The sequence below is a fragment of the Alternaria infectoria genome (assembly GCF_024043175.1).
Source record: "Alternaria infectoria strain BMP 0036 chromosome Unknown scaffold_7, whole genome shotgun sequence".
Classification (NCBI taxonomy): domain Eukaryota; kingdom Fungi; phylum Ascomycota; class Dothideomycetes; order Pleosporales; family Pleosporaceae; genus Alternaria; species Alternaria infectoria.
Window position 1 is genome coordinate 160116 of NW_026250696.1, and position 17284 is coordinate 177399.

General features: G+C 52.8%; 7 protein-coding genes across 7 annotated transcripts; 2 read left to right on the forward strand and 5 right to left on the reverse strand.

The window, feature by feature from the left end:
• Positions 1-797: 797 nt before the first annotated feature.
• Positions 798-2614, reverse strand: J4E92_004934 (uncharacterized protein; the record flags this gene model as incomplete). The annotated part of the gene is made up of 3 exons (XM_051496318.1): positions 798-1640; positions 1690-2107; positions 2238-2614. 3 exons carry the CDS (start codon positions 2612-2614, stop codon positions 798-800), a joined length of 1638 nt encoding a protein of 545 aa, XP_051353038.1.
• A 587-nt stretch (positions 2615-3201) lies between these two features.
• Positions 3202-4074, reverse strand: J4E92_004935 (uncharacterized protein; the record flags this gene model as incomplete). The annotated part of the gene is made up of 1 exon (XM_051496319.1): positions 3202-4074. The coding sequence occupies one exon, from the start codon at positions 4072-4074 to the stop codon at positions 3202-3204; it is 873 nt and encodes a 290-aa protein (XP_051353039.1).
• Positions 4075-4404: 330 nt separating this feature from the next.
• J4E92_004936 (uncharacterized protein) lies at positions 4405-4875 on the reverse strand (the record flags this gene model as incomplete). The annotated part of the gene is made up of 4 exons (XM_051496320.1): positions 4405-4487; positions 4537-4600; positions 4656-4687; positions 4734-4875. The coding sequence occupies 4 exons, from the start codon at positions 4873-4875 to the stop codon at positions 4405-4407; spliced, it is 321 nt and encodes a 106-aa protein (XP_051353040.1).
• A 598-nt stretch (positions 4876-5473) lies between these two features.
• J4E92_004937 (uncharacterized protein) lies at positions 5474-6455 on the forward strand (the record flags this gene model as incomplete). The annotated part of the gene is made up of 2 exons (XM_051496321.1): positions 5474-6104; positions 6157-6455. The coding sequence occupies 2 exons, from the start codon at positions 5474-5476 to the stop codon at positions 6453-6455; spliced, it is 930 nt and encodes a 309-aa protein (XP_051353041.1).
• A 4199-nt stretch (positions 6456-10654) lies between these two features.
• J4E92_004938 (uncharacterized protein) lies at positions 10655-12367 on the reverse strand (the record flags this gene model as incomplete). The annotated part of the gene is made up of 3 exons (XM_051496322.1): positions 10655-11619; positions 11672-11960; positions 12011-12367. The coding sequence occupies 3 exons, from the start codon at positions 12365-12367 to the stop codon at positions 10655-10657; spliced, it is 1611 nt and encodes a 536-aa protein (XP_051353042.1).
• A 1259-nt stretch (positions 12368-13626) lies between these two features.
• Positions 13627-14763, forward strand: J4E92_004939 (uncharacterized protein; the record flags this gene model as incomplete). The annotated part of the gene is made up of 1 exon (XM_051496323.1): positions 13627-14763. The coding sequence occupies one exon, from the start codon at positions 13627-13629 to the stop codon at positions 14761-14763; it is 1137 nt and encodes a 378-aa protein (XP_051353043.1).
• Positions 14764-15138: 375 nt separating this feature from the next.
• On the reverse strand, positions 15139-16892 carry J4E92_004940 (uncharacterized protein; the record flags this gene model as incomplete). Its single annotated transcript, XM_051496324.1, has 3 exons — positions 15139-15936; positions 15987-16832; positions 16878-16892. The coding sequence occupies 3 exons, from the start codon at positions 16890-16892 to the stop codon at positions 15139-15141; spliced, it is 1659 nt and encodes a 552-aa protein (XP_051353044.1).
• Between the last annotated feature and the right edge of the window lie 392 nt (positions 16893-17284).

Genomic DNA, 17284 nt, shown 5'->3' on the forward strand with positions numbered 1-17284 from the left:
TGCGGTCGTCGCACGAGAAAAACAGAGTAGGAAAGTCGTCGCCGAGGCAGAGACACTGGAAAATATGGACCATACGACTATGATGCGGACCTTTGAAATAAATACCTGTGGCACGCTCAACGTTGTTAAAGCGTTCTTGCCACTCCTTCGATGCTTCGCCGCTGAAGTCGCTGAAGACGTTAAAGTCATAAGGAAACCAAAAGTCCTCATCCTATCTTCCCGCATGGGTTCTATATCTGCCAACACAGCGGGTGGCGGATACGCGTACCGCGCTAGTAAGGCGGCGTTGAACGCGGTAGTGAAGAGTCTCGCTATTGATTTACCCGACGTGCAATTTTTGATGTTGCACCCGGGACGAGTGGAGACGGGGTTGGTGGAGTGGAAGGAGGAAGGGGCGATTTCGGTGCAGGAGAGTGTGAGGGACTGTATGAGGGTTTTGGACAAGATGGATAAGGAAGGGTGGGAGAGTGGGAGATTGGTGGATCGGTTTGGGGAGGTGATTCCTTGGTAGAATGGCGATGTGAATGGGGCGAGGGGTGTAGAGAGGTACGCGAGAGAAGAGGTGAGGAAAGATGATATATTTGCACGTATATATCCGCGCCTATCTGGCATTGTATTTTGAAATGAAATCGCTGAACCTCTGATCTCCCGCCTTTGCTCATCTATCCGTACATTCTCTCCCGCCTCAGATGTTCTTCCATAACGCCAAAATATGCATGGTTGAGATCGAATCACTCTTGTTCACCCAACGAGCTAAGGGATCAGCCGCGCGCTCGGCTTGCGCTCGCGGACACAACTCAAGCCACAGCCGAAGCAGTGACGGTGGTGTAGTTAGTAACACCATCCATCGTTGTGCCTATAGGCTTCGTAGATGACGCCCGAGGAGTCTGCACGGTGGTGTAGTTGGTAATGCCTCCGATTCTTGTACCTGTAGGCTTGGCAGATGTAGATGTCGCTGACGGATCATAACCGCTGTAGTATTTGCCGCCAGTGTGTGTGCCCACGGGCTTGGTGAATGTCGCCGATGATGCTTCCAATGCTGGAGCCGCCTCGGAAGCCGTCAACAAGAGACGTTTGTTGTGGAAGGTGATGAGAGTCGTGGAGGATGCTGAAGGGTCATAGGGAGTCATGTTGTTACCGCCAGTTAAGGTGGCAGGCAGTGTCATAACCTTCGTTGACGTAATGACCGTTGTTACGGTAACTACCGTGGGCGCTGCGCCGTAGAGAACCTCGAAAGTTGTTGGAGCTGTGGCGGATACCGAAGAATTGTACGGGACGTAGCCAGATCCGTGAGTCAACGTCGCTGGCAAAGTTATGATCTTCGTAGTAGTGATGATGGTAGTCGTGACAGCTGGAAGGGGAGATTGCTCTGCAGTCATCGCTGAGAGGCGCTCATCTTTGGATGAAGTCATGGACGTTCGGAGCAGAGAAGGTAAGAGGCTGTTATCCTGGTAGCCAGCACCGGCATCGTTCTGATAAACTCTCACCGAGTTGATGAGATAGTACACTTCGTTGAACTTGTCGGGGTTGGTTGCAACGAAGTGAGCGCAAGATTCGTCGTGAGTCTCCGCTGCGCAGTGTGTGTAGCCAGACCATGCATTGCCTCCAGCCATGGAGCCGCAAAAGGTAATGTTGATGATCTGTTCCATGTTAGTAGGCACTCACATCCACGAAATTGAGTGCACTTACAATCTTCATCTTCTTGAACGTATTGCGAATATCGCAGCCATCCCCAACGAAGTTCATCACAGGTGTGCCCCATGTGTTGGGGTCAGGATTGGCGCTATCCCAACCCGATGGCTCGTGACCCCGAGGAAAGAACCATGCCTTGATGCCATCGTCCTCGACTTGGGCTGCCCAGATACCACCTCGGTTGTCGTTGAAGGCTTGACCGAAGGAACCCTCAGGGCCATTGACGCCGCAGTCACGATGTTCCATGCATTCGAGGTCTGGGCGCGTCTCACCTGATCCGCCATTGTCTCGCATCTTGCATGGCGTATGACCGGTATGAAGGCTGAGCGAGTTGCGGGAATTCATAGAAACGCCTTCGATGATGTCGAACTCGGAGTACCAGTCCTCTTGATGACCTGTGTCGTGGAGAAGCCAGCTGCAAATGGTTAGCATGTGCACATGCCTGACGTGCCACACAAACTATGATGAGCACAAGAGAGGGTGCGGGAGTCGGTACCGACTCGAAAGTTCGAGAAGGTGATGAACAGTTAGGAAGTGAGACTCACAAAGCAGGCCACATGCCACACCCACTAGGTAGGTGCTCAAAGTCGGCAATGAAGAGTCCGTTGTCGAACGTCTGCACTCCTTCTAGTCGAACGCTCTTGCGGCCATAGCCTTCACCGGGCTCTTGTGGAGGGAGTACTTCGGTTGTATCGACTCCGAGATGTACCTTGCCGTCGTCGATACGTGCAAGTCCAAGTGAAGTTGCTTCTTCCTTGGAGACGTAGAGAGCCATGCCTTGGGTGAACTGGTCCCACCCGTTGTAGAAACGGAAGGAGCCATCGTCGAAGAAGTTACTCGCGTTGTATTCGGCCTTGAGCTCGTAGCCTGTGGTGAGGCAGACCACTGAGGCAGCGACGAGGAGAGTGCGTAAGATAGCCATGGCTAGATACTTGACTGTAAAACTAGGGAAATGATAAGAAGTGGAGGTAGGGAGTGATGAGGAAGCTTGACGCAGAGAGGTTTGAATCATATAGTGGGTGCCCGTGCCCATGCCGTCTCGCTTGTAGTGAGAGAAGGAGGTGGGAAGGAGCGACCCGGCAACAACAAAGCGGTGAGCCAAGTGAGAGAAATCGTGCTAAAGTAGATAGCCTGTGGTTATTACATTGCGGCATGAAGCAGAAATAATACATGATGCTTGAATGCTAAACGAGCTCACACTATGCAGCTCGCAGTCTGTGATGGGTATAAGTATACAGTGGGTGAGGAAAGACGGCATCGCGCCGTGGAGTCAAAGCCAGCATGTGGATGTCGCTCGTGAAATGACTGACTGGCTTTTACAGAGGCGTGTATGACTGTTAGATGTTACGGCATGGATGCTCGAGCTGAGCAGCCAAGCACGCCACCAACTATAAGCCGTCTCTGAGTCAACACAGTCGTAGTAGCAAAGAAGCGCGCGCTCCATACAGATGCGCACTGAACGGAAAGTGTGACCCAAAGCCACTTGCGAAACGGCAGGTTACACCAGCATCATGCTTCATCACCCACCGTCTTCTCTACGTCGCCCTCACGAACATCTGTCAAGGTGCCCTGGTCTTCCTCTCTTGACCGCGCGCCTGAGATCTTGCTAGCAGTCTCCAGTCCTCTTTCAACATCTTGCACTAGCCCATCCAACGCGTCGAAGATGTCGCCTTGCTGTTCTCTCGCCTCAGTCAGCCTGTCCTGCCCAACTTCACCCTTGCCTTTGCCCTTGCTCTTCCTCGGTATGTCGATGCCTTGTATGCGCAGCATGTATCCTTGATCCGGCGAGTCCTCGTCGAACGAGGGAGCTATTCGTACGTCCGTATCGGTGATTTGCCACTCTGACGAAAGCGACTGCGCATCTACGACTGTGCGCCCGTCTGCGCCGACATCGATTATGAGGTAATGCTCCTTGACACCCGGTATGGGCGGGGGCAGCGGTGACTCGACTGGTGAGTCTTGCTCGTCACCTTCTTCGCTCCCTTGATTGCGTCGTCTCTCCCCTCCACCCGGTGCATCATGCGGGAGGTACTTTGTATCATCCAGCCCCAGGCCTCGCATCGATGCAGCAGTTATGATGGTCGGGTCGTCGTCGGCAAAGACATAGTGTGTATACGGGTGGTAGTGCTCGCCCGACGTCGTGTCTTCGATCAGGGTGAAGAAGGGTCGGAAATTCGGCGGTGGTAGCAGCGGTTGCTCGTCACTAGGCTCGGGGTAGGGTATGTCGTCCTCATCCTCGTCTTCTGGCGCATCGCCAGGCTGCTGTTGCTCGTGGAGCTCGTCGTCGGGAGGGTCTTCGGCGCGCTCTATTGACTTTGATCGTGGGGAAATCGATACGCGACGATCTGAACGGTACTCTGTAGTGTTAGGGTTGCTAGACATGTTGTGGGAGTTGATGGAAGACTGGAGTTAACGGAGTTCGGGAGCTCTAGTAAGGTGCATGATCGATAAGGAACGTGGTCCATGCACACTACCTCATCAACCCCAAGGCAGCAAGTCAGGTACGGAATGCGGTGAAAGGCCCCTAGCTCAAAGGCTAAAGTATGTAATGCAGTCCTTAGGGTATCATCCAAATCCAAACGCCGATAGTAACGTCTGTGTGCAAGCCAAGGTATTGAAGCGCCACTTTCCCAGCTTCCATCGTATGCCTGCAGATCGAGGTGACGACAAGCTTCTCAAGGACTCTCCGTAATCTATCGCGTGATGCGAAAACTACAGCGGGCTTGTATCGGGTTCTTGGGTCGGTGCCGGGGTTTCGGTGGCTGTCGGCGCGTCTTGACTCTTCGACTTGAAAGCTGGATGTACAAGTTAGCTGAAGATCTGGTAGGTTACTTGCGTACATACGCTGTCGGCACATGGGACACTTCTCTAGAGAGCTCTCTTGCTTCAACCAGGAGAAGATGCAGTGCTGGGACGTGTTAGTCTTTGTCGCCCAGAGTGACTTCGTGGGTATGGAGGCGTACCATGTGAAACGAGTGGTTGCACTCTCCCAGTACTATCTCACGTTAGTCCAGACCCAGCATCGTGATGGTCAGACATACATAGCGGACACTCGTCGCCAGGAAACTTGCACTTGGAGCAAGTGCTATCGTATGGGTTACGACAGATGCCGCAGACATCGTCGTCTGGCATATCCCATCGCCAGGCTGCGACGGCGTTCCACTCGCGTATAGTGACTTTCATCGTGTCTTTCGTCGCTTGGAAGGTAGATTTCGAGGTTGGCGCGTAGATTGGATGGAAAACAAGATCAACAGCACCAAAACATGCCGAGGCGGCAGTTTACGGCGGTGAGGGGCGGCGATTGCGCGTTAATTCCGCTGGGGTCTGAGCTCAAGCTGGAGCTCCACGCTGCAGAGCGACTATCACGCATCACAAACACACAATCACGCAATTTCTGTTCTACAAATACGCCGTGCTATGGTGCATCTATCATGGCCGTCTGATAGAGGCTACGCCACCGATTGCTGTCATCAGTCAATACAGGGGGCAAGGAGATCAGACCCTCTTCAGGTTTGCTGCAGTTCCCCGCACTAACGCTGAAGCTCGATGCGGACCCTCTACGCTGCACGAGGATTGTAGATTAGGGAAGCTTCACCTCGCCGTCTAGCTCCACAAATCTTGTTTCCTTATTCCCTTCCTCGCCGACCAGAGACACCTTCTCAATTCACTGTAGCTATCATCAAATTCCAGCATGTTCGTCTCACGCTTCCGCTGCTCTTTACGTCCGCTCTCTTCTACCCCCTCTATCCGCTTCCCCATAGCTGTAAGCAGCAGACGGACAATGTCTTCACAACCCGCTTTCTCCTCTTATCTCGTCTCGCCATCGGAGCTCAACTCGGCGCTGAAGCACAATGCTAGCAAACTTTCTACGGAACCCCGCATTGTTCCACTTTGCGCCTCTTGGTTCTTGCCCAACGACGGTCGCAATGGCTACGACACCTTTCTTGCACAGCGCATCCCGCGCGCACGCTTCTTCGACCTTGATGCCGTCAAAGACATACATTCACCGTACCCGCACATGCTACCCACTCCCGAAGACTTCGCAATCGCAATGAGACATCTTGGTATACGACGGGAAGATAGCGTCGTGGTCTACGATACAAAGGAATTGGGTATCTTTTCTGCGCCGAGAGTGGGCTGGACATTGCAGGTCTTTGGTCATCCGAAGGTGCATGTGTTGAACAACTTCCGCAAGTGGGTTGAGGGGGGCTTTCCAACAGAGAGTGGAGAGCCAAAGGACGTTGAACCAACTGAATACCCGGTGCCGAAGTTAGAGGAGGAGAGAGTTGTCACTTTCGAAGAGGTGAAGGATGTCGCGAAAGAATTGGGAAAGGAAGGCGCAGACGAAGTGCAGATTCTGGATGCCCGTAGTCTTGGAAGATGGAAGGGCGTTGATCCAGAGCCCAGAGAAGGTATGTTCTGTTGCAGGCGACACATTTCAATTTGGCTAATCGATCTCATCAGGACTCTCATCTGGACATATTCCCTACTCCACCTCCGTCCCCATCACAGACCTCCTCGATCCGAACGACAAGACCCTCCTCCCTGCCCCCGAACTTCAGGCCATCTTCAAATCTAAAGGCGTAGATCCGTCTAAGCCCATCATAAACAGCTGTGGAACTGGTGTCACAGCAGCGATCATTGACGCAGCATTGTCGGAAGCAGGTTTCCCCACACAACAGAGACGCTTATACGATGGTAGTTGGACGGAGTGGGCGCAGCGCGTAAAGCCTGGTGAGGGTCTCATCCGGAAGACCGAGTAGACCGGTGCAGGAAGAGCCAGCGTGGCAGGTTCTATGGCGGGTTTCCCTCCAAATTGATACCCCTTTTATGTTCGTGTATGTAGTTTCTGTATTCGAATGTATCGTCCAATTCTTTCGTAGTGACCACGAAGACCATGCCAGAAGTGAATGGTGTCGATTCGACAAGAGCACTTCACCATACACGAGACGCAGTCTTTGTGAGCGTATGAGATACCATTTGCGTTTAGTACAAAGATGTCATTTGAACGTCAGAAACAAATGAGGTATTTAAGAATACCTACATTCTTCCACCAAGATGCCACCGTATCCGCGTAGACAGTGCGGAAGATAGCGAAAACTCGTGCCGAAGGAAATACAGAAATGATAGTAATAATACACCAAAGGAAAGTCCTGTTTGATTAGGACTACTACCTTATACAAGGGGGAAACCAGACCCCCTAGAGCTTACGTCGGGATACAAACATGAAAAGTAGGGGGCCTAACGTCAACGTACACTCTAGGGTATTTGGCTTTTCCCTTGTATAAGGTGCTGCAATAACAGAGAAGCGTATGAGCTCTAAAATGTCGAGTGCGGCGACTTCGGGTCGAGGTACGTGTTCAAGAAGAAGCTGACCTGTGGCCTAGCACCGCCCAGCGCCACGACCTTCAGACTTCCAGTGGCAAAGAATAGTAACATGTAGATGGCCACGCCAGGGCCGATGTCCGCGGAACTTAAGCAGGCCGGAAGCTCCGATAGAACCGCTGAACCTCCGGATTCGGCCCATCCTGCTCGTCCTCTGGAAGTGCGGTGACGGCGAGACGCTCGAGCGATCTCGCTCTGCTAACTATTTGTAACTATCAGCAACATTCTCCCGGATCTGAGCGGGTTATAAGGAGTAACCTACGAGCGACATATACCTGTTCCTCTTCAAAAGCCCTTGCCAAATTTACTTTGACACGATCAAGCGACATGCCCTATTAGACGTGTCAGAATGCACGCGCAAGTTCAGAAAGTGTTGGTGACATACCTGGGATTTGTGAATAGTCATAGCATAGCCGGCCATCAACGGGACCTGCGTGCGCGAGATGCGGCTGGGTGGTTTGCCGACGCCATGTTCCGAGACCAGACAATCGGGGTATATGGTTCTGGTCTTGCCGTTGTCGAACCTCACGATGGGCCATTCTGGATTGCCGTTTTCCTCGCAGAAGCGTTCGATTTCGTCTTGAGCGTACCGCGCATGGGGACCGCTCAAGTCGACGTTCTTCTTGGGTAGCTTCTCGAAAGCAAACGGCTCGAAGCCAACTAGTTGGCCTTGTGATCCGTTGACGAGACCTTCCTCTGGGGAAATGTTCTTGGTCAGTACGACGCGCATGTGTCTCTTGAGTGTCAAGGTTATCTCATAGCGATGAGATTCTTCGCCCTGTATAGACGTTAGCGTGTATCGGTCGGTGAGTTGATCCCACGTACAATAGGGCCTTGAGGCCGTCGCTTGAGATGGAGCAAGTATTTGTTGTTTCTATCGGCGTCTTTGAGAGACAGAAAATCTTTGCTTTCGTACACTCTGGGCCTACCCGGTAGCCTCGCAACCTCTCTTTCATTGACCTCCCTAACATGGTCGTTGTGGGTGGATAACTCCATAGCACCCTCCATTCCTGAACGGGGCACAAGTAAACGATTCTTGATCTCGCGTGGGGTCTCATCAATCCCGACTTCGTGCTGTTAGTAATATTTCCAATATTTAAATAACATCCATCGAGATGTCAGACTGATGTGGCAGTGACTCACGCTGTCGAATGACTTGTAGAATTGACTGAAATTGTTCATCGCCTTGTCGATAGATTTTCGTCAGATGAAAGCATTCGAAATTACATTCCTGATCACGTAAGCGTCATTCTCAAACTACCAGAACCGGAGATTGCTTACCCTCCATGCGTTGCTGAGGAAAGCCCACTTGTTGCGGTCGTAGAACATCGTTTGCTCGCAGTTGTAGTTCGTACACTCGTATCTGCTAGGCTTCCAATTTCTGTCGGGTTTAAGCTGATTTCCGCACTGGAAACAGTTTTTGAAGGGTTTCACGGGTGGTAGTTGACAGAACTACGATGGTTAGGATTTGAGGTTGCTGAGTTTGGCGTGCCAACTTACATCTCCTGTGACGACCATCTGCACTCCACCGAAGGGTTTGTCATTCCCTCGAGCAACCTTCATTAAGTGATTGAGGCGCTCGAGGAAATTGCTCTCCGACATACTGATTTCATCGATGACGAGAACGTCAGTCTCTTGTATGTTGGCGATATCGGTCTGAAATTTGTTGCTCCTGAGACCTATCCTGTTGGTGTTCACATGCCAGTTGGCGTAACTGTATGTCGTGATGCCTCCTACGTTGAGCGCAGCAAGGTTTGTGGGCGCAGTCACAAACACGCGCTTGCCCATCTTTTCCAGCCTCTTTTTAAAGGCTCGAAGTACGACAGACTTTCCACAGCCAGCAGAGCCCGTGTAAAACACGTTGCGTCCTCGCATGATGCGTTGTACCACCCGTTCCTGCTCAAGGCTCAACTCAACCTCAGGTTCAGCGATGTTTGTTTCTGACTCGATATGTTCCTCATCAGAAGCGGGCTCTTCCGAAGCATCTTGAGAAACTCGTGAGCTTGAGCCTGAAGAAGATGCATGCTGATGCGGCAGTCCGTGAAGTCCAAGTGCTTGTTCGCGTTCTAGCAACCCTTGCATTGGTGCTTGTTGTTGCTGAGGGTTTAGTCCTCCTTGTGGTACTAGTACCATCATCTGTTGTATTAGTCTCAATCGGTGTTCTCGTGGTAGTTGCTGGAGCGAAAGCTGCTGCTGAGGAGCTTGCTGCTGCACATGAGGGATGTGCTGTTGTGGCGGATGAGCAACTTGTTGCTGGTGGTGAGCAATTAGTTGCTGCTGTTGAGGAATTGGTTGCTGCTGCTGCTGAGGAACTTGTTGTTGCGGCTGATACAGTGCAGGCTGCAGAGCCAACCAGGCGCGACCTTTTTCACGCTTGAGCGCATCGTCAACCTGAGTGCGCCTCGCATGTAGCCATTGCCATGCTTGGGCAACAGAATTGACTTTCAGTTTGCCGTTGCCGCTGAAACCTTTGAGCACGTTCTTTTCGACATAGTTCCAATCAGTGTATATGCCGGGGACGTGACCCAGAATTGCGTACATCTTGGTGGTGCCGAGTACATCTTTGTCGACAAAGAGCCCCCATGCTTGGATTGGGCGACTCATACGAGGTCTCGCCGCTTCTCGCTGCTCTAGTGCCGGATCGAGTCTCACATGGCGTTGACGCAGATAGGATATGAGCTCATTCGTTGGGATTCCCGTGTCTGTTCTCTGTTGGTTGTGTCCGTTGTTTCGATATCCTCCCCCATGGTTTCCATGCCCTCCTTGATGTCCTCTATTTCTTCTGGCCATTGTCGCGGGCTCGAGGATGCGACTACGAGTTCGGGACGCTGGAGGATGGAGGCAGGAGCAGGTGTCGCAAAGATTCTTTGATTTGTATGATATCAGGAACGATGATCTAGTCGCAGTACGCGAAAGCTCTTTCGACGTGCGCGAATCTACCTGTGACGTATCAGCATCAGGAGTCGCAACATCCAGCCCTCGCCCTCCGGAGCAAGCCGAGACGAGCAAAGCGGGCATTTCCAAGGTTGCAGGTGTACATACTTCTCGTAAAATATTCGGGTATCGATAAGAATATTCCGAGTGCGATATGCAGGCCGGTTGGAGATGGGTAGGTACCAGCTAAGAAGACGCACCGTTCGTGGCACAGGCTCGCCGCGGAGCCGTGATCAGGGACGCGTCGCGTAGCTTTCCCGCTAGCACGGGTGGTGGGTCCGGCCTCGGAACATGTGGGGATGGGTCGCTTTTCTTGTGGCCGGACTCATCTCATCATGATCCGATTGCAATTACTTTTGGGTACTGCACTTTGACTATTTAGATATGTCGTGACGCTGATTTTCCGAGAGAGTCGGAATTGGTACGTCTCCATTCACATCCACGGGCGCGGGATGGAATGGTGTTAGCGACGTTTCCACAAGAAAAGCAAGTACTGGGCAGAGATTGTAACCCATCACCAGGACTGGGGAAACAAGAAGCAATGTAACATGATGAGTAAGTCATATCATAGCTCATTCGACGCATGCTTAATAGCTCATACAACACTATCTCCACTACACATCCCCCTCCAACCAAAACCCCCCTAGTAAACATACCTAAAGTTAGGATTCTCCTTATCCGTCAAATCATCAAAGCCATGCGCATTGCTAATATCCTTTCCAAACTCCCTATCCTTCTTCTTATTCCTGAGCGTAAGGTTGAACCTCAAAAACGCAATGACCACCAGCAGCGCGCTGTAGCACCCGAGATGAATAGCCAGGGACTTGAGATAGCGTGGGTCGCCATCGAAAAACACCTTGGGTCCAATCGCATTACCCGCGCACCACGCGAAGAAGTTCATGGTGATGCAGACGGATTTCTTGGTCTGCCCGCCGACGTTGCGGGTAAGCATCGACATGCCGAGACCCTGGGCGGCCCAGAAGGTGAAGACGATCCAGTAGGAGATGAGCAGGCCGGCTTTGGTAGCGTTGTTTGTGTTTTTGACGGTCATGATGATGATTGTGCCGACGAAGGCGGGGATCATGAAGACGGCCATGGTAAGCAAGTTTTGCTTTGTTTTCTTGACCATCCAGGCGGAACCCATTAGTGTGGCGATGATGACGACACCGAGGACCATGGCGAGGAGCTGGACTTGGAGAGTGTCGAAACCGAGGTCTTTGATGATGATGTTGTAGAAGGCGCCGAGGCCTGACGTGGGTAAAGTGGTGAAGATCTGAATGCCCATGTAGCAGTAGGTTTGGGGGTCGAGGAGGGCTTCTTTGAATTGGTAGGCGCGGAACTTTTTATTTTGGAGACCGGTTTGGTTGGAGCGTACACGCTCAACCATGAGCTTCTTGTCTTCCTCTGACCAGCATTTGGCGCGCATGGGGCTGTCGGGGAGGCGGAAGATGACCCATAATCCCCAGATGAAGGAGAAGCAACCGTATGTGATGAATATAGCTTGCCAGGATCGGATAGAAGCGTTACCGGGGTTCGCAGAGAAGCTAGGGTGTCTGATGTTGGTGAAAGCGTATGCGAGGAGACCGCCGACAATTTGTTGCATGCCGTCTGGAGGTAAAGATTAGTTCGTGTTGTAAGTCTTTGATCTCGTATAACTTACTCATCATGTACCAGTACGTAACGATCTGAGCCTGCTCCTCACGCTTGTACCAGAGAGAAGTCATGATGAGGAAAGCGGGCTGGCAGACAGCCTCGAAGATACCAAGGAGTGTTCGGCAAACGACGAGCGCAGGGAAGCTGAAGCAGGCTGCATGGCAGGCAAGTACGGTACTCCATGCAAGAATGTTGAATCCGAGGTATTTGGCTACTGGTACTCGTTGGAGAATCCAGTTGGTTGGGTATTCGACGACCAGTACAGCGAGGTAGATACAGGTGGTGAGCCACCCAAACTGTCATGAGTCAGTGCATGATACTAGTGCCCACAGACTTTGCAACTCACAGTCTCTTTGGAAAGAAGTGCGGGAATATCCTCACGGATACCCATGATGGAGGTAGCGGACATTGTGCCCTTGTCCAGCGATTGCAGGAAGTACGTGATGACCATAATAGGCAGTACACGACGGTCGATCATCTTCTTTAACCGGGCGTTCTCCTCTTCCGAGATGAAAACCTCAGAAGCGTTTGCGTATTTGGCAACCTCCTTGTCGATACGGTTGTAGTCGGCATGGTCGCCCTTCTCGTCTCCTCCTTCGGAGAACACGCGCTCGACCTGGCTAATGTCCTGCTTATCGTCCGAATGGCGAACAACCTCGGGTGTGTTGTGCACGCCATCAGCGCTGGCTCTGGTGGTAGCCATCTTGAAAAGAACTTCCGAGAGCTTGACAGCGGAAGAAAGAATGAGGTTTGCAAAGAAGAAACCCCAGGACTCGCGAGTGAGCTGGCCAGGATGGAGGAGCGGTCGAGTTGATATTTCTACCCGATTTTAGATTGTTCCGTCCAAGCGTTCCCCGGCCTCAAGCTACCCCAGGCTGGCAGGCTACTCCGCAAATCCTGGGATCCAAGAACCTGCACGTTCAACGTCTAGCCGGGTATTGACTATTGGTGATCATCTCCTTGTTTCCGCACCCCAGTTCGAGGTAGGATTCTGGAAAGGCGTGCTGCAAGCGCGACCCTGTCGGCGCCAACGCTGCATCTTGAGTCGCTAGCCTCTGGGGTTCGCCAACCCCGCCACCATGCCGTCCATACAGATAGTGGAGTGCTTGGGAATGCGGAGTAGGATCAAGCAGTGTGGAGAGTGCCACCACTTGGCGGGGGTCCGTTTGTGGTAAAACATCGGCGTAGATGCTGCCGAAAGGCCACCCGCGTCACTCGTGAAGGCATGTGATGGGTCAAGCTCGCGCGAGTGTCATGCGAAGCTTCGTCGCTGGGCCCAAGGCGGCTGGTGGAAGATTTTGTCCGCCTGCAGCGAGTTGGCGGCGGCTGGCTTTCCCAGGCTGAGTCGTGTTAGGCAGCCAAGCTCCTTCACGGCGGTCGCACTTCCCTCCACGGTGTCTTCCGGCCCTCCAAGAGGTAAGCGATTGGTGACCTTCACGCCGGTATTGTCAGTTTAGTGATCAGCGAATCTCGGTGCAATGCACTGCGAGCGCGGCAGAAACCCGAGAGTGGGATGTCAGCAGCAGGCGTCCGTGGTCTCGGTGTTGATGTTTGACACGAGAAAAGAGCCGCGCCTTCCAGGAACCCATCTGCTGGAGCGACTCCACGTGTGCCCAGCGCCCAGTCGGGGTAGAGATGGACGAGTCGGTGCAACAGAGCACGAAATCTGGCAGTGACATGCAGCATCGATGCAATTTACGCGGTTGAGGACCCTGAGCGTTCCCCAGTTTTCGCTCCCCGCTCTGTTCCTGGGTTGAGCTCTACCGACGCGTGTGACCGACGGCCTGTATCTAATACCCACTTGCTAGACTACGCGTGTGACGATATCTTTTCTCTTGCTGTCTTCTTCTAATACTTGCGTTACATTCCTCAATTGCTTGTTGCTGTAATCCTCATTCAGTTGTGAGCACATCCCACCACACAATCGCTGCGAACGCGACGTAACAACGAAACGCGCCCACCATGTCCACACTCACAGTCCACGGCCTCACAAAAGGCCAAATAGACGAGAAGATCCTCCTCCTAACCCACAACCTGATCAACATCCACGACACAACCGGCGAGTTCCTGCTAAAACTCGACGATGGCCGCATCATCGACACCAAAGGCTGGGACGGCTGGGAGTGGACACACGGTATCGGTCTCTACGGCCTATGGCACTACTACACTTTGACAGGCAGCACAGCAACAATGGACATCATGCAAGGCTGGTTCTCCAAGCAGCTCAGCAAAGGCACAACCAAGAACATCAACACCATGAGCCCCTTCCTCACACTAGCATACCTATACGAAGAAACCGGAAACAAGACCTTCGTCCCCTGGCTAGACACATGGGCAGAATGGGTGATGCACGGTCTGCCCCGCACCAAATTCGGCGGCTTCCAACACGAGACATACAACTCGTTTAACAAAGACGAACTCTGGGACGACACCCTCATGATGAGCGCGCTGCCCCTCGCTAAGATCGGTCTTGTGCTCAACCGACCCGAATACGTAGAGGAAGCAAAGCGCCAATTTATCCTCCATTGCCAGTACCTCTGCGACACATCCACAGGCCTCTTCTTCCACGGCTGGAAGTGGGAAGACAAGGGCGGTTTGGAAGTCGGACATAACTTTGCGCGAGCAAGATGGGCGCGTGGAAACTCGTGGTTGACGATTGCGATCCCGGATTTCATTGAGTTGCTAGATCTCAAGGAGACGGATCCGCTGCGCCAGTTCCTCATTGGTATTCTCGAGTCGCAATGCCAGGCGCTGTTGAAACTGCAGGGCGAGAACGGCATGTGGCGCACTCTGCTCGATATCCCTGTATCGGAAGGTAGCTACGAGGAGGCTTCTGCTACGGCGGGTTTCGCGTATGGTATGCTCAAGGCGTGTCGGAAGCGGTATATTAGTGGGGACGTGTATCTGCAGAGCGCGGTTAAGGCTATCAAGGCTGTTATGGGCAAGATTAGTGCGGAGGGTGAGCTGACGGAGACGAGTTTTGGAACGGGTATGGGTCATGATTTGCAGCATTACAAGGATATCAAGATTACGAGTATGCCGTATGGGCAGGCTATGGCTATTATGGCGCTGGGAGAGTTTATGAGGACGTTCATCTAGGGGTGATAGGTGGATAGAAGGGTTGAATGATAAATCAATGGAACAACATGACACTTTCACATGGATTCACATGCTGACGGAAATTGTGCAGAGAGTGATGAGTTTAGAGTTCAGGACAGGAATTGACACGAATTTCGCTCACTGAGCTGCAAAAAGTACAGCCTACGAGGTAGACAGAAGCAGAAGCACACACGCATTTCCACGGAATGATTACACAAATGGATTTGAACTTTCAATTGAAGACAAACAAGGCATCTTGACGTATCCCGTACACATCTCAACGCTAATCCCAAACAAAAAAAAGCGGTGATTTTCCCATCCATCCATACCACCACACCCAAACGCCCTAACGTGCGACAACCACTTCCCCCCATCTCACTCCTGATTCGCAACCTGAATCGGCATAACATTCCCCGAATCAACAATAATCTGCGTATCAAGCCTCTTCCCCGTATCCCCATACTCCAACCTCTTCCACGTCACAATGCGCGCCTGATTCGTATCGATCTCAAACACCCTTAACCTCCTGTGAAAGTGGTTATAACCCCCGTAGCCACCAAAGCCACTACCACCCGCATAGCACATCCAGAGTTCTGGATCACCAGTCTCGGGTTCTTTGGAGAGGGCGCAGTAGTCGTTTACGTGGTCGTGGCCACAGGAGACGGCTTTGATGTCGTATTCGACGAGGGCGTCTTTGAAGTGCGTGTTGAAAGCAGGTGCGGTGATGGGTTCGGTCCAGTTGCCCACGCGGTCGTTGTCTGGGTTGCCGTATTCGGGGAGAGGGATGTGGATGAAGGCCATGTTGAGGTGTTTGTGGGTGTAGTGGCTGTGTGCTTCTTTTAGGCCGCCGGCGGTGGCTTTGAACCAGTCGATTTGGTTGGGCTTGAGCCAGTCGTAGCCCCGGTAGTGGGTTTCGTCTGGCGAGTAGGCGTGCGTGTCGAGGAACCAGAGGGTTAGGGCGGAGTGCTTGCTGCTGTGGGCTTGGATCTCGACGAAGTAGTTTCCTACGCCGTCGATTGTGTTGGGACCGGGTTCGCTGACGGAGTAGGGGAGCGAGTCGTAGAGGTCCATTTGCGCGTGGCGGGAGAGGGTGCCTTCGTCGTCGTGGTTGCCGAAGATGGCTGCGTACGGTATCTTGCGCTCCGCGAGGGGTTCGACTATCTTGAACATGGCCTGTGAAATGGTTAGCTTTGTGTCGCCTAAAAGATAGGGGCGTGCCCTACGCTCTGCACATCAGGTGCTGTATCGCCGTTGACTTGGTCGCCAGACAGAACTACAAAGTCTGGCTTTTCGTCGTCTAGCACCCTCTCCACAAACTCTATGGTCCTGGGGTCGGCGTCACAGTGTCCGCCATTGTGGCCTGGCGGCTCTGGGTCTCTGCAGTGGCCGAGACCAGTGCTGAGATGCAGGTCGGAGATCTGCATAATCTTGAATTTGCCATCCTTTCTGATCTTGGGTACGGGCTTCTCGAGCTTGGCTGCTGGGCCTCTTCGTATGCTCAGGCGGGGATCTGTGCTTGCTTTGCCCGTTTCAAGATGTAGGGCTCCGTTCTTGACCAGCTCCCAGCCAGGGCGTGGCTCTACTGCGTCGGCGCCGAATAGGATATCCACGGCGGTCACAGCCTTCTTGTCGTCGCTCGCGTGACGCTTCAGCGAGCGCTTGATCCAGAGGCCAGCTGGGCGCGACTCCCACTTCTCCGACGCCTGGGCCTTCTCTCCCACAGAGGGATCAAGCTTGCCTGTGCGAACGTCGATTATGACTTTGTCCTCTGTCTTGAGCTCCTCCTCCCGCTTGCGCTTGATGTGGACGTATCCTTTGGTGACCCATCCAGAGCCGAGGTACAGGTCCTTCTCTATGCGATGCCACTTCTTCTGGTCGAGCATGCACTTGGAGAGGGGATTGATGGTCGAACATGTCTGTACGGTGATATCGGTGATAACGAGGCCGTCGTGGTGCAGTGGCATGTGACTGTGGACAGATTGGGGGAGGACGCGGTAGCGGTTATCGAGGAAGAATATGGTTAGGGAGACGACGATGGTGAGGGCTATGAGCTGGATGCCCGTCCGTACCTGGGACTGTTAGCACTGGCGGGAGAAGGGTTATGCTGTGCGTACTATGCGGCGCGTCATGGTGGAGGCTCCCGAAGGTGTGAGTAGTGGCGCATAGAGCCAGCGTCGGGTTTAGGATATGTGTCTTTCGCAGCAACGCGATCTCATCTCCATGACATGGGCTCGTTTGCTGAGGGTGTGAAGTCAAGCGTGTTGGGCAAGGCGCATGCGTTGGAAGTGTGCAGGTGCTCCATGTTGTTCTTGGCCGAACCCTGGAGTCTCGGATCGTCAATGGCGATGCAGGGATTAAATCACCGCTGTGACGTTGTGCATTATGCAGTAAAGTATATTAGATATATTGATATACGACGTAGCAGAGGCAGAAGCTATGTGAAAAGGACTCAGTTATCTATGTAAGATTTACTGCATTCCTACGCCTGCAGAGCATACTCGGTGCCCTCCTGCGGTCGCCG